The sequence below is a fragment of the Mastomys coucha genome, unplaced genomic scaffold (assembly GCF_008632895.1).
Source record: "Mastomys coucha isolate ucsf_1 unplaced genomic scaffold, UCSF_Mcou_1 pScaffold16, whole genome shotgun sequence".
NCBI lineage: Eukaryota > Metazoa > Chordata > Mammalia > Rodentia > Muridae > Mastomys > Mastomys coucha.
Window position 1 is genome coordinate 73,152,842 of NW_022196898.1, and position 17,525 is coordinate 73,170,366.

General features: G+C 36.1%; 1 protein-coding gene across 4 annotated transcripts in view; it reads left to right on the top strand.

Annotated features, from left to right (window-relative positions):
• Window positions 1-17,525, top strand: part of Ndst4 (N-deacetylase and N-sulfotransferase 4) — a 322,892-nt gene that overhangs the window by 194,550 nt on the left and 110,817 nt on the right. For all 4 annotated transcript variants that reach the window (XM_031375370.1, XM_031375368.1, XM_031375369.1 and 1 more), the window contains 2 exons: window positions 9,370-9,555; window positions 11,396-11,524. In XM_031375370.1, coding sequence (XP_031231230.1) covers window positions 9,370-9,555; window positions 11,396-11,524 — 315 coding nt within the window. The remainder of the gene's footprint in view (window positions 1-9,369; window positions 9,556-11,395; window positions 11,525-17,525) is intronic.

The following is a 17,525-nucleotide window of genomic DNA, read 5'->3' on the forward strand; positions in this document are numbered from 1 at the left end:
CTTTTGTGAGCACTGCTTGCCTTCCTTCCATTATTTCTTACCATGGTAGCCACAAAACTTTTATAATGGTGGGCCTAGCAATGCCATCTATATGAGCAATGCTCAGACCATTCTAGTTGTACCTTCTCCTGCTTGGGGTAAATAACACACTAGTGGCACTTATGGGACTAAAAGATGTGCACCTACTCCATTAGTAATGCCTTATGATTACTCTCTAGAAAAGCAGCTCTGAGTGATATCTTTACATTTTTCAATATTTAACTTGAAAATCTCTTTGCAGAAACCCTGCCACTTGGCATCAGCTCTTTTCTCACAACAACTTCAACATTTCAGCTACATCATTTCCTTCTCTGTGACACTCATGCTCGATTATCTAGTACAGTGAGCTATGTCCTTCATTCCTTTCAAAACTTCTGCTTTATTTCCCTTCTTATAAATAATTTACATAGTCATTATTTTATAATTTCACTCTCATCCTACTAACATATACGCTCAATGATGAAAGGAATTTTTGTCTATTTTCCTCAGAGTGCATATCATGGCTCTTTGTACAACCCATACATACAGTTAATATGCACTGAATAATGTCATATTGAACAAAGTTATATACATTTTGATTGGTAAATAAAGTAAGGGCACTGAGCATAAAACCTTGCTATGTTAAACTTGCTGGATAGAGCAGCCTACAATTAGAGGGAACTCTGGCTTAGCTTTTCTCTTAGTTCTTTTCTCTTAGACTATCAGCGGGAGCAAGAATAGTAGAGGAGGAGGCTCAATTGCCCAAAATAGCTCTACTTAGGATCAGAAAGTTCAACGCTGTAGAAGCAATGCTATTGCTGCACTGTTTCTTTTTCCCCAAGAAAAATCCATTTGTAACACGGAGCCCTCCAGAGATTTGTCACCATTTACCAGGCTTCAATCCAAAGAGTGTCAAGACTGACCCAGACAATTTCCAGGGTTACACAGCCATTGCTTTTATCACTTATGAAAACAGAAGACAATTTCAGTCCTGAAAAACGCAGTGGAAAATCAATGATTCTAGGCTCATTTTCAAAGATGACAATAAGGTCTCAAGCCCCTTTTAAAAGGAAAAATAGATAATGGGACCTATTTTCCTTACCACATGTCACTCCCCTGAAGTTGTATAGATAAGAGAAAAGATCAATGCTTTAAGTCAGCAAGGTACTGTTGACTACAAAATCTCATTACCAAGAACGCATTCATTTATACATTCACCATTGCATTAATTTCACTTGTGACAAATATGTTTTTGAGAAGTTGTGATTTAATTTTTACAGTTGTTTCTTTTAAAATATTTGTTATCACACAGAAATGCACAGAACACTGTTCCAAGTACTTTGAATATGAAATAATTCCAATCATATCCTATATTGTCTTGTGAATAAGGACAAAGTTTTATAATTATGAAAGCAAGCCATATGTCCAGTCCTTCCATCATTGTTTGGAAACAAGAATTCATTGTTTCAATTTTCCTTAGCTTCTATGAGATCCAGGTATGACTATGTGACCAGGAGATGAATCTTCCCACTCTCATTTTTCACTTGTTTTCTCCCTATAGTCCATTATGGTGTGTGAGGCTTTCAGAAAAATATTTACTAATAGATTCCTGCAAAATGAAGCACAAGAGGGTTGCATATGCTTACTTGTACCTGTTCTGACTTCTCTGTTGTTAACTGTAGATCTTTTTGCCCATTTATTAGGGTGGTTACTACTTATCTCAGAACCACAGTGCAAAATCACCAAAACCAATATATTTCAGCCTAAATAGGAGCTTTTCAATCAATTTTTCTTCTATATGTTACTTATATCCTACACCTTCACTACAGCTTCCAGAATAAAAGAATAGCTACTTATATCATACTAGGATTCATAACCTGAGACCACAGTCATAACTGCTCATGATTTCATGAAAGGAAAATTTGCACTATTTCATGAAAGGTATAAGGCTACATCCAAGAAATGCTACCCTAAGATCTGTTGTTGTGCAGGTGGGAGTTTCTTAATTTTAAGGCTTGAAAATTCAAAGTAATGCAAAGGTCACATATGATTTGACAGAGAGAGTATTGTGGGATGAGAGTGGGGGTTGTTGTGTAGGAGGCGAATACTTCCACACTTGTTTTTCATTTGAGATTTTATTATAACCACAACAGTGTTCCCTTCTCTCTCTTCCCTACAAACTCTCCCATATACATTTTCCTGCTGCCCTTCTTGTGAAACAAAGTATCTTTTTTCAATAATCCTTATTACATACCTATATTCCAGATATCGATATAGATAGAGAAATACAACTGGGCAATCAGATGGTGTACTCTTTCCTGGGACAGACCACTTCTCCTACCCCTGGTTTTTCTCAGTTGCCTATAATTCATTGTGTGGGGCTGAGGACTCCTGGGGTATTCCCAGTCTATTGGCATTGTCCTTGTTCAGAATGTGAGTTATCAGATAGGAAAAGTGGGGAAAGTGTTGGATCTTTAACAGAAGAAGATAAATACAGAAAGAAGAGAGAGGAAGATAAAATAACACTATGTATGTTTAAAAAAACAGAAGAAATCACATTATTAACTCCATATTTTTTAAATACCTATCATACACACAATCTCTGTGAACAAATGCACATACATAGTTTTAATGAAGTCTTCTCATCTGGGCTTACAGAGCTCCCTCAGAGAGACAAAGACCACCTAACAAAAACCCATTACCAAACATGAGAAGTCCTCTTTCGCAGTTGTTTTAACCTTTGATTGAAGTAGTCTTACAGCACAAAATGACTTTGCAGGGAGAAAATAAGATTTCCCAGTTTCATTCTCATTTACCTCTTATCTGTTATCAGAATTTTCCATTTGCTAAACTCAAGTGGAAATAAAAAAAAAAGCCAGAGAACCCAGAGAGATATCCCACACCTTCTGTGAGAGAAACAGTTGCCAGTGGTAAAATACAAACCACTGTCATTTCTGATTTTAGACTCTTCTTCACCCTGTGAAACTAACAGGAATTGACATGTTTTTTTTTCTCCACTAGTATACATTTTCTCTATGCCTCTGTCTGTAGGCATGTACCCTTGCTTGACGATTATGTACCATACATTTGTATTTGCAAAAGCTGATATACGTCCTGATAGGATTTGTGTATCTTTTCTGAACCAGGAAACACTTAAATGGAAACTAATGACTTCATAATGTTTTAAGCATTGTAAATATTAGCTTATTTATGTCTGTCATTATTTAATCCTTTAATGGTTTCAACTTAATTTTATACGTAAGGAGTCTGAGATGCAGAAAAGTCATGTAAGCCCTCAGACTCAACACAATTAGTAGCAACACAAGCACAGTTGAACTGAAGCCACCTACCTTGGAGTCTATAACCTTCTGCTACGCTATTCACAACAATTTATTGAGGTGGCACTACTTCTTGCAGAACTACAGGCCGCAGTAGCGGCATAAGAAGGGGTATCTCTAGACTCAACAATTTTGTGATCTACTAGATGACCTTGAACGGATAATGTAGAAATCTCTCCATGGAGGAAAGCCTGTGAGGCCCTAAATGAATCCACCCGAAAATCTAGAATGAGGGGACAGTGACAGTGAAAACTCATAATCGAAGACACTGTTTCTGATATTTGAAAGGCACCATAGCTACTTTTATACTGCTAGATATGAATGTAGCATCGTAGCTAATATTATTTGGAAATAAATTTAAACCTTAATAGATGTTTATGTCAAGGACATCATTTTTTTTCCAGAAACAAAATGTCTGCATATTCAAATGATAATGATGTTTTTTAAAAGTCAACTATGCATACGGCAAATTCAACAAGAACTGCGATACATGTACCAATATTTCTCTGTAGTCCTCTCCAGATTCCAAACAGCAGTAGAAATTGTAGTGCAAATCCAGCAAAGCCCTGGAATATAAGAACACACTTGACACAAATCATGAACTCAAAAGTAATTATTTCAAGTGCACAGGAATTGAATTGTTTGTTTGTTGCTTGCTTGGTTGTTGGAAATGGAACTTTACTGTGGCTCATTCTGGCCTGCAACTTGTTATATAGCTGAGTATAAACTTGGGTGGATGAGCCTCCTGTCTGTTTTCAAAGTGCTGGAATTATAGTTGTGTACCACCAAACCTGGTAAATCTAACTGCTTTGATGTGTCTCTAGTGCTTATCATTTAAAGGATCAATAGTCTTCTATACAGTTACTGTAGCCTACCTGATGGCAACCAAGTATATAACATCCAGCCATCATATGCATGCATAGTATATAAAATCTACCCAATACTTATACACATAGAATTATAAAATGTTAATATATATAATGTTTTATCATGTATGTGATATTTACCAGTATCAATCATCTAGCTAAATTAAAATATAAATATTAAATAATAAAAATAATATTGTACAGGGATTTTTTTTTATTCTTCTTTCATTTTCCTAGAATTCAAACCATTAGACACCACACCTGAATCCACTGAACCTGTAATGTGGATTAGAAAATGCAAAACTAGCTCTGCCCTTCAGGTTTCCAAGTCAAAAACATCACACTGTTTTTAAGGAGGACAGCCTCAACTTGGTGCCTTGAAAGCTTCTAAAAATATTGTAAGGGCGGTAGACAGTCCTGAACTTCTCTGGGACTCAAGGAGTCATAGAGAACTGGTTTCCCAGGGGCTACTCTTTCAGAGACACCACTAGAGCAGAGGCACAAGTCAGAGGGTTCCTGTTGCCCTGCAAATGTGTACCCACACTGCTAGCAGACTGTCTTGTTTCCAAGCTCTTCCTTTCCAACAGGAAATTAACCTTTGCTTCCTACCACTCTCCAAAAGCTGTCCTGGGCACTCCTAATTGGCTGAAACTCATTTGCATTAAAAGTGCCAGGAGCAAAGGAGATTTTTTTTGAAATGGCGAATTGTGCTTTATATAAATTTTCTAAGTAATAACAGAATGAAGAGGTGTTCTCCTTCCAAAATCTAGGTTTGAGTCACAGTAGAGCTGACATGGGAACGCAGAAGCACATTCTGAGTGTCAAGGAGCCAGAAGTGATTCTAGCTCTCACACTTGCTGACATGACAAAGCCACATGCTTACCCTTCCCCTCACTGTCCATATTTTTGGATATACTCCAGTCCTCATAAGATTATAATTAGACTCACACTAAGAATAAACTGAAGAACACATAATAGATACCAGGTGTCCATCTATTGCTAAGAATACATGGTTACTGGATTGTTTTAAATGTCCCCTTCAGTTTTTGTTGCTGTTACCACTTCTAATTTTAAATGCATTTTATTTTTGCTGATTTTTTTGAAAAAATTTTTTTATCGCATTTATCAACAATTTACCACACTGTCAAACCACACCACTACCACCATACCACCCTACCCGACACCTGCAAGAAGTGGAAATATAACTGAAAAAAAAATGTGATTTTTGTCAAACCCCTTTTTGTGAAGCATGCCATTCTGAAATGCAGTTAAAACAATGTCACTTTTTCAACCCCACCCAGGCAGTTACTTAACTGCAATGCCTATTATGTTTTGAACCTGCATGACTTGTTAATAAATAATAAAAATAAGCTTGAATGTTATTTTCTCAACTATTATTTGTTAACTATCTTAGATGGGTTGAGTGTTTCTTACATTTACAGGGAAAGGCCTTCCCAAGTCTGTAATTTTTGTGATCTTGTGTAAATATGACATTTAGTTTATGCTTTAGTTGACCAGCTCTCTGTGAATTGGATTTTAAGGTGTGGACAGTTAAGAATGAAGCTTTCTGGTTCAGTACGCCCCTTGATAACAGGAAAAGACTTACGAGGGAATCCCTTTTCACTTTCTGTTATCATTTTGATTGAAAAAGTATAAACTCATAATTACCTAGTGTGATTTACTATTTTGATTGAGCTCCCGTTGCCCCTGCAATAGCATGACCTTACAGATAATATTGCATCGAGCCTCCAGAAATCAATAAGTATAATAAAATCGTTTTTACTGACCCTTCCTTCCTGCTCACTGAGTCGATGGCTTTTCCCTCCTGATTTTTCATGAAAAGTTCTACAATTCCTTTTACTACATATCAAAAATGAAATGCCCTTGTGTAGGATGAATATAGTTGTTTGTTATTTCAATTCCTTATGCAGACTTTATTTTAATCTCTTTGTTTCTGTGACACTACCTTGCTTATCTAACATGTAAGGCCTCACATTTGGAATAAAGCAGCAGACCATAGTAGAAAGTAATGCCAACAAATTTCTTGTTGAAGCACATTAGGGTTTCTGCATTCTTGTTTTGTCATATGCTAAATTATAGGAGACCTACAACACCTTTGTAGAAAACAGTTGCAAGAATAAGAACACAGAGAAAACAATGTCCTTTTCCATTTGTCACAAGTGCTGTCCCAAGCAAAAGAGACACACCAATTCTACTTATCTGACAAAGGGGTATGAGCACCCTTGTCCAGAGATTTCTTCCACATGAAAATCCATCACTGTTTCATTGGTAATGTCATGGTGGGCTGGACACCTTGTTTACTAGTGATCCCTCATCTTCATCACTTCCAGATCTTCACCTTCTTCACTGCTTACCAGGCTCCAGACTAAATTTGTGGTTGCAGTTCAGTGAAGGACCCTGTGATGGTTCCAGATGACATAGGCACTGCCTCTTTGGAGTTTTCCAACTGCATTTTGTACAGAAAATTCAAGCTAAGAGTTGGGTTTATCCTAGTGGTAGAACATTCTCTTGGTATTAATGAGAAATGGGATTTGATTTGTGGACCCACAAATATTGTGGATGAGAGGAGCAGAGTGGAGAGAAGAGAGGAGGAGGAAGAGGGGAGAAAGGAGAGGAGGGGAGGGGAGGGGAGAGGAGGGGAGAGGACCTTGCACAAAATGCAATTTTTTTGCTAGTACTAAGAAATCTGTTTTCCCTCATGCATAGGAAAAGGCTCTAGCTTATTTTACAGCATTGATTTCATAATTCAGTGTTTTTATAGAGTCATTTGTTATAATAGATGTAAGAAAAGAATCTTGATGAAATAGAATTGAATTTGGCTACAAAATAAGGGTCATTCCATAAAAGGAAACTAATAGTGGCATAAACTATTTAGTACCTATCCTTGGAGCCAATGTGACATGTGGATGATGCCCCGAACACTCACTGCTTCCCTCTCATCCAAGACTGAATTCTTTCCCTGTGCTGTGTCCCTGTAACAGATGTTATAAATAGCAATCATCAATGATTCTGTGCTCAGTTTATTGATTCAATCAACTTTCATATCTTACTATGTATCCTCATTTATAAGCTCAATTGATGAAATTCGGCTCTACAGACTTTATAAAGCACATAAGCATTTAAAGGGAAAGTTATAAAAAGACATAGAAATTTAAAAACTGCATATCTATTTTAGAAACCTAGAAATATAACATCAATGACTGAAATATTTTCACATTCCTGTTTTAAATGTTTACCTGTAGTCATTTAGAGTTGACTGTATATTAAAGTACCTCACAGTAAATTGTATGCCTTGTAAATTAAGTTTCTAAAGTTTATGGCAAAGGGTGAGATCTAATTTTTACTTTCCCATTATCCTCCGCACACAAAAGTCTCTTGGACTTTAACACTTTCTCACTCACTGTATTCATTAATGCCCTACGCTTTGAACTGACCATGTGCAGTCTTGTTTTGTTACCAATTTTCATCTAATTTTTACCACAGAAATAACTCCTTAATATATGACTTTGATCTTGGCATTCCACTAATTCCTTCTTGAGGGGAATAACAAACACATTAGCCCACCAAACTCAGGAGATTCAAGTGCTATCGCATCCAAACAAACAAACAGAAAAGCTCCCATTGCCTTATGAATCATATTTACATTCCTGGTTTGCTACAATACCACAGCCCATGCATGCACATGCATAAACACACACACATACACACATATGCACATATACACACACACAAACACACACACACACATATGCACATATACACACACACAAACACACACATATGCACATATACACACACACAAACACACACACACATACACACACACACACACACACGCACACTGTGTTCTTCCAACTTCCTCTTGCATTTTTTCATTCATGTGCCTGGTAAAGGGATACACTGTAGCTAAATCTCCTCCCAGGTGAGAAATAAATATTGTCCACCCTTTCTCCTGAGGTCCCAAAGACAAGCAATGCCATCATTCTTCCAAAGTTCACTATGAGGAGCCAGTGGGTTTATATTGGGCTTCCTAACACAGGAATGCGAGCATTCCTTCCCTAGCCAATTACATGTGAAAAGCCTTACCAGCAGGGGTAAAATTCTCCCATAACCACACAGCTCATAGATGATACTCCAGTCTTCCCTGGCCTATGTACACCCAAACCCTTCCAGAGGAGGTCATGTGCAATTAAGGCTAAGTTGCATACAACAGGGGACAGGGAGAAACTGGAGAGTTAAGAGAGAATTCCCTACCCGTTTTCAAGCTTGGATTCAGGGATGTAAATCATTAGCAGTATCTGACTGACACAGATGTAGAGGCTCACAGCCATCCATCGAACTGAGTGCAGGGTCCCCAGTGAAGGAATTAGAGAAAAGACCAATGGAGCTTAGGGGTTTGTAGCCCCTTAGGATGAACAACAACATGAACTTACTAGTACCCTCGGAGCTCCCAGGGTCTCAACCACCAACCAAGGACTGCACATAGAGGGGTCTGATTGTTCAAGCAGCATGTGTATGGTAGAGGATTGCAAAATCGATCATCAATAGGAGGAGAGGACCTCGGCCTTGTGAAGGTTCTGTGCCCCAGTGTAGGGGAATGCCAGGGCCAGAAAGTGGGAGAGGGCGGGGTGGCAGGCATGGGGAGGGGGGAGGCAACAGGGGTTTGTTTTGTTTGTTTTTTTTGTTTTTTGGAGGGGAAACTGGGAAAGGAGAAATTTGCATGTAAATAAAGAAAATATCTAAAATAAAAAAAAAATCATTAGTAAGCCCAACTGGGGTCATCTTTTGCAAAGATGATATCTGAATGTCCTAAGACGGTGCCTGCTTGGCTCAGATGAGAGTCACTCACAACACTACCATCTTCTCAAACTTAATGTGCGCAAAGGTCACACTTAATTTTACGTACACAAAAAAACTCAAAGTGTTTACTACATTCATTATAGTGTAGCATCAGATTTCTATGAAGCTGATGAACTGAAGAAAGATTAAGAGCTCCATCTTCAAACTTTTATATTTCCCTCTACTTAATAAGGATCTTAATATATTATGCCAGGAAAATATAAAGATTTTTTTTTATTAACTCGATTGGTTCCACATCATAATGGTGTTCTTCTGACTTCTTTTAGGAACACGGAATTCCAATCAACCTGGGCTATGCAGTGGCCCCACATCACTCAGGGGTCTACCCAGTCCATATTCAGCTGTATGCAGCTTGGAAGAAAGTCTGGGGTATTCAGGTCACCAGCACAGAAGAGTACCCACATCTGAAACCTGCACGGTACAGGAAGGGCTTCATTCACAATAGCATCATGGTGAGCTCATACTGCTGTCTGAAGACCCTTGACACCTGTGTGTAGATGAAGGGATAAACGGTTTGTCTAAAGATGCAACACAGAACTTCTTTTCCATGACATTAGAAGTTTCCACCATACCATGAAAATGACTGTTCATACAATGCCTTACTGTTTGACTACAGGCTTGCTTCCTAGGATGTAGAATAATTTTAGTGAATGTATAACAATCTGAAAATAGTGGGGATGAGTTTTGAATAGATTATCCACTGACCATTTCAGTTTAGTCTAGGGCTCCTAGGCTTCTCCTAAGGAATTGCTCAGTACTACTGTTTGAGCGGCTTTACAAAGAGCTAAAAGTAGGATGTTGCCCCATGGATCAAGAAACTACTCTTCAACCAGTGTCCTGCCAACAGATAAAAGGAAACAAGGACATCTGAAAGCTAAGTCCATCTGGCTAGTGTTTTGTGACTTTCCGGCATTCAGAGTGTCATAGGACATTGTTTATTTTCATTCTTTCTTTCTTGCATATTTCAAGGAAAGGCAGCATATAATTCCTTTCCAAATGTATTAGCTAAAAAATTACAAATCCAATTTAAGAACAGTATATCCATTATGAGAAATGAGAGTAAATCCATATGAATTTTAGCTGGGAATTTAGCATCATTCATTGAAAAAAAAAAAAGTGGCACCATTTCCTTGGTTCTAAAATAGACAGTGATAAAGTTCTTACCCCCATTCCAGGGGTCTTCGAACATGTTTCTAGCATTAGTTGTCAAGATTTAACGTTGACAACAAGAGTTTCAAACTATCTTCTTTCTGTTCAATATTTACACTAACCTTGTCCATTACTCACATTGCTACTAGAACTATTTATCCATCAATCTGTCTATTTCTGTATCTAATCTCTCTCTAAAAAGAAAAGACAGGAATGTAAAAATACCTGAACTTGGCATACAGTAATTTTGTCATAGGGCTTTAATTATATCATTATTAAAATGTACCAGCAATGGACCAAAAAACATAGGTTGTTACTGGAAATCACTAATAACAGCAACAGTACAATTGATATCTAAGAAATCAGAATGACTAAAAAGAATTATTGGCTTATATTTAAAAACAGAGGAAGTACTGAGATTTTCTTTCTTTCTGTAATCACCCAACATATTATGAAAGGAAATGTTCCTTTTAGCCAAGGCTACATACTTTTATTTACCTTGAATTTAGTTATGAAAATTAACTGAAGGATAAACGCCATCATGATTTTCTTGGATAACCGAGTATATTACCTCATAGACTGTAAATAGTTTATTATTCAAAATAAGATTTTTAGAGCCAATTTGCTGATTTGTTTTGTCTATTGAACATCCAGATTTATGGAAGAATTAAACAAGAATATCCCAGAAAGTGTCATTACATGGTTTGGCTACTACTGAGATGAATTTAAAGTCTGGGTGGGATACAGACAAAACAAGGGAGAGATGATGAGGATAGTTTATTTTGAATCCCAGAACCAACCAGCATATCGGACAAGCCCAAGTATCAAAAGCAAGGAGAGGAGAAGCTTAATGAGACGAGAAGTGTAACTTTGGGAGCTGTGTGAATGAAACGGACCCTAGGACAACTATCAGGCAGTAGTTCCGATTTATAGAAATAAGTAAACTGGGTGCCTATTCTAAACTACAAATTGTATTTTTTTTTTGGATTCAGTTACTCCACTGGCATGTATAAAGTTAAACCAACATCAACTCTTGATTGCAGTAAAGCATCAGGAAGTCTTTCTTTATTGTAAACTTACGAGAGTGGTAACAGTTCCTAGTTACGTCTTACCAGTGTGCTGTGTTTGCCTCTTTGCCTTCAGGTCCTCCCTCGACAGACTTGTGGGCTGTTCACACATACTATTTTCTACAAGGAATATCCAGGAGGACCTCAAGAATTGGATAAAAGTATCAAAGGAGGTGAACTTTTCCTCACAATCCTTCTAAATCCAGTACGTGTCCCACTCATACCTTTTACAACAGTGTCAATGTTGTCAAATATGTTGTATTTTTAAATTGTAAATCATGAAGATTTTTTTTTTCCAAGCAGGCTCTCACTAGGTATCCTAGCTAGATTACTTAAGCTTGGCTTGAACTCCCAGAGATTTCCCTGCCTCTGCCTCTAGAGAGCTAAGTAATATATACTGCCACACCCAGTTCATGACTATATTCTTTATGAGCAAAATATTTTACTGACACTGAATTAAAATCTACATTTCAAATCCTTTCTTTGATACAGTTTGATTTCTTGGAAAGTTTTTACTAAAGAATATAATGTTGGTTGAGGAATATATATATGTACATAATCTGTATTTTATATACATATATATGACATATAAAATATAACATATATAAGTAATATATATTACTTTTATTGTGTTGTCCAAATTTTCTTGTATCCTTAATTTGTGAATCTTTATCAGGAAAAGATGGTAGCTTTTTAAATGCTTTTTTGTATACAATTAGATGATTAGATTTTTTTTAATCCTTCATTCATTTCTTAACATAATAAATAGATAACATTACATGATTTTCATATTCTGCACTATTCTTTCATCCTTGGAATAAATCCCAAATGAGCATGGTGAATAATTATTTTAATATATCATTGAGGTTGTTTGGCTAGTGTCTCTCATATCTCCCAACCCTCAGGGGTTTTATACCCATGTTTATAAAGGACATTAACAAATATTTCCTTTGCTTTTGTTGTGTTGTTCTTTGTGTTGACTATTGGAGTAATGTTAGTTTCATAACAGGTGTTTGAAAGTCTACTTCTTCATCAAATTTTTGGACAAATTTTGAGAAAAAAGTAATATTAACCCAAAATATTTGTTTGGTCTTCTGTGAAATCAGGAAATCCTGAATTCCTTTGTAGAGACTTTTTTTGAGGTTATAATATAATTACATCATTTCCCTCTTTTCTTCCTTTTCCCCATATCCTCCATATTCTCTTATTGCTCTCTTTCAAATTCATGGCCTCTTTTTTCATTAACTTTCATTGTATGCATGTATGTATACAACTGTATTTTTAAGTATAACCAGCCCAGTCTATATAATGCTATAGGTATGGACATTTTCAGAGCTGACAATTTGAATTGAATTGACAGTATTGAATAAACAGAAGGTGTTTTCCCACCTGAGGAAGACTGTTTCTGCCAATCTCAGCATCCCTCAGTTGCCTGTAGTTCTTTGGGCAGAGCTGAAGCCTCTTAGGCCTTCCTCATCCATTTTGGTGTATTTATTATTATCAACCTTGTTCAGCTCTTGTTTGGCCGATAACTTCTGAAATTCCTAGGAGATCCTTCTCACAGCAAACTCGTTGACCATCTGGCTCTTAAGGGCGTTCTGGCCCTTTTCCAGAAATGTTACCTGAGCATTAGGTGCTGGAGTATTTGTTGATGCTTCTTTTGGACTTGGACCCAATTCAATATTTTGGTCATGGTTTCTGTGGTCATCTCTGTCTGTTGAAAAAAAAACTATATTTATATGTGGAAATAAGAAAAAATGATGTTATCATTGTACTGGGTTTAATAAAGTAGAGGTTGAAGGTTCTCCTCCAGCATCCATGACTTCAATAACACTGAGTAGTTGGCTAGGTTTCCACTATTTATTTATTATTTGTGTATGAGTGACATTCCTGGAACTCTGTATGTGCACCAAGGGCATCCATGATGAACCTGGAGATCAGACGAGGGAACTGAATTCCCAAGAACTGGAGTTGCAGATGGCGACAATTCACCTTGTGGTGCTGGAACCTGGACCTAGGTCCTCCAAAAGAGCAACCAGTAATCTTAAACACTGAGCATCTCTCTAGCCCCTGTCAACAGACTTCTAAATACTAGCTTAATTTTCCTCTTTATTGATTTGTTCAGACTTACTCTTTTTGACTCTTTTTTTTTTACTTGTGAATGTAAAACATTTAATTTAAAAATGTTGAACACTACAATATATAAAATAGCTATTATAAATGCACATAGTGTATTCTATAGCTGCCAGGTTTACTTTTTTTTCTTCTTAAAGGAAACTGTTACACTGTGGCTAAAACTTGTATCTTCAACCTTTGAAAAAGCCCACATTCTATCACAGTGATGTATGGTTAAACACTTGGATCAAGTCATAACCAGTTTTATTGCAAAAGGACCCTGTACACATCTATCAATTCTAGTACCTTAATAGCTACCCAACAAGTCATTAACATACAGAAACATGCATCAGGAGTGACAAGTTGCTAATATGCAGAAGGGGGATGGGTGATACTTCTTGCTTCTTTGTGACTCTTGTTAGACCTATATTTCCATAAAATTCTACCTTGTACTTTGATTTATTGATACATGATACCTATGGTAACCTCAAAATCCTTTGTATTTTGTAGTAGCAATTTTGTATGTATATATATATATATATATATATATATATATATATATATATTGTTTCTTCTTTCATCTCTGATTTCATCATCTAAAACTTACATCTTTCTTCTCTGTTAACTTTATAATTTTTTTTAAATCCCAACTGTAAGGTAGTTGATTGACTATAGATTTCTGTTTCTTTTATCATCTCTATTTTATTTCTGCTGTAGTTCTTATTTTTTCCTTCTTTATGCTGACTTTGAGCTTATGCTGTCTTCTTTCCTAAGTCTTTGAGGTATGAAGTCTCAAAGTTTATTTGAGAACTTCTTTTTACCTTCATGTTAACATTCAACATTATCAACTTTCCTTTCAGGATTATTTTTACAATGCCTCTCAAGAGTAGTCGGTAAATTTGAGGTGTACTAGAGAGACAGTAGACTTCATCCCCAAAGCACTACGATTACTTATGATGCTTGCCAAGAAGACACAACTTTATTAAGCATGTGTGGATATATGTAATGTATTTACAATATAATAATTGTCAATTAGACTCTCAACATTTTTCACATTCTTTAATTGTGGTAAATATACACGTTAATAAATAGTTCTATAGCTCAAATTTAACATTTTTAATTTAATCAGCAGGACATGCTTACGTCAAATAGTGTTTCAGGTTAATAAATACATTATAGGTTAATATATCAGTAGACACACTTAGAAGTATCTCTAAAAGTATCCATATGTGGAAAGCTGGATTTAAAATGTGTAATGATGGGTTATTATATTACAGTCAGGTAACCTAAGACTTAATTCTTTATTAACTTTATTTAAGCCTAATATAAAATTTGGTCCATTTCTTTAAATTGTATCCTTTTAGCTATGAAAATGTATAATAAATATATGTGGAGAAATACAGCAGTATGGGACTATATGACCATGAAAGATCTGGATTATTTCAGCTCTCTGACTTTCTCCCATAATGATTTCATTCCTGAGGTATCAGAGAAGCATGTCCTCATTTATATCTCATTGCACATGGAACATAGGAGATAATGGGATTTATGCTATAACCACCTTGCTTAATGTAAGAAATTTTCATGCACATTGCAAGAGGTGCATGCTCTAAATAAAACTAGAAAGGAACACTGGCTATGATTGAAATGGCTTTTTGCTGGGTAATTTATATAAAATATTTTAAAGTCATAAGGAAATCGAATGTAAACAAACCTGTGTTGTTTGCAAAATCATAAAATAACTTGTAAATTAAATAAGAATAGTGAATTAAATTGGAATAGAAATGAGTTATCTGGATATTAGCTCTCTTCCCATCAAAGTGAATATTTGAATATATCAAAGCAGAGAAGACTGTTGGATTTGTATTTTGGACACATAATGAATATGAGAAAATGAAAATAATGAAAGCTATGTAAGTTTAGCAAGAAACTTGATTTTTTTAATTACCACAGAATTATAAAAAAATTATCAAAAATTGAGGTTACATGTGAATGTCAGTGAAAATTAACATGGAAACTCTTGCCTTTCTTCAGTCCTCATTGAGAATGTAGTCTCAGTAGATGCCCTGTCCCTTCCATAGTCCTCATTGAGAATGTACTCTCAGTAGATATCCTGGTCCCTTTGTGTTCATTTTCATTCTCTGGTTCCACTCTTAACCCATAGCTGCTCTAACCCCCTTATGAGGAATTCAGTCATCTTCAGCACACTGCATGTTCTCTTTTCTATATATCCTGCCCAAGTTTGACTACTTCTAGACTTTATTGCTTGAATGCCTAATTACTAGGTTTCTACATCTAGCTTTCAATATTGACTCTAATAAAATTCATAAAGCATCATTCTGTGATGTAAATGAGTTCTTTTAAAACAGAAGATAGTATTGAGTTTCAAATTCTATTGATGATAGTAGCATTGAACCAAGAAAACTATCTTTAGCACTGTAAACCTCACTGTAAAGGCTCATCATGACATACAAATGGGATTTGATTTCAAGCAGAAAAGGAGAGGGGGAGTTTCAGAAATATCCTTGTATCTATTGGCAAACTGCACTTGTTTTTACCATTGAAATTGGTGGAGAACTCAAAATAGACTATTTGGATAAAGGAGATAGATCAGCACACAGAAAGCAAAAGGAGAAGTGGGTAGTGCAGATAGAACAGCATATGCTATTATGGTACTGTGAGGTCTGGGTTGGCCAAATGATCCACAGGGATGTATTAAAGTATACTGTTGCTCAAAATGAGCACAGTGAACAGAAGCAATCGAAGTTGATACCATTCAGTTTGGTAGAGAAACATGTTACAGACATCATGACCCAACACAGCAATAGTGGGTGACTTCAATACTTCACTCTGACCCACACAGAGGTCACCCAGGAAAAACTAAATAGAGAAGCTCTGAAGCTAAATGACATCATAAATCAAACAGATCTAACAGTCAGCTATAGACCATTTCATCCAAACTATAACAAATGAACTTTCTTCTCTATAGCTTTATAAAACTTTCTCCAAAATAGGCCAAACATATAGGTACAAAGCAAGCCTAAACAAATATATGAATATTGAAATAACATCCTGCATAATATCTAACCACAAAGGAATAAAGCTGCATATCAAAAAAATTAGAAATGACAAAAGTACACAAACTCATGGAAACCAAAACAACACACCGTTGAATTTAAAAATAAAAGTGCAGCGTACTAAAACCTATGACATTTTGTCTCTTCAGGTTTACAACCCTCTGTTTAAAAACTGGAGAGGGCTCATATTAATAACTTAATTTTGCACCGAAAGTCCTCGAAAAACAGTAAAATAAACAACAAGTGAATACACAGGTAGCGATAAAAATTAGGGCTGAAATTCTTTGTATAGAGTTGAAGCTTGTCGTCCACCTCTCCCATACCCAATCACTTTAGCAAATCTGTTATTATTGTCTTTGTTCAGCTCATGTTCATACATTCATATTGGTAGGACTACGAATATAACTTTTGACATTACTAGGTATCTCATTACCTACTGAGATACATTACAGACTATCTCAGCAACCTCCTTATTCCTCCGGCTTTAACAGTCTTTCAGCACCTTCTTCGCTAACGTTCCCTGAGCTTTAGATACCTCAGTTGTTTTCTAGATGCATTCATTGAGACTGAGCTCCACAACTCTGCATTTTGATTGTGGCAGTTAAGGAATGGTGAGAGTAGGGAAAACTGTCTTCCTCAGAGAAGAGCATATCTATGGCTTTCCATACCAAGTGCTCTGCCCTAAAAACATACATATAAACTGCATCACATAGACAGAGCAGGTTATGGCTAAGAATATATGCATATATGCATGTAACAATGATTAGTAAACATACGGGACCACACATTTGAAAGAGGGCAAATGAGGGAGTATATAAGAGGGCTTGAGAGCAGGACAGGGAAGTGATAAATAATGTAACTATAATATAATTGTAATATAATCTCTAAAAGTAGTAAAAAATACAATAAGTAATTAAAATAGACAATAAAAGTTAGGGCTGAAGCCAATGCTCTGGTGTAGAAAACACAAAGACCATGAATCTTCATGTTGGAAACAAGATGAAATACACAGCA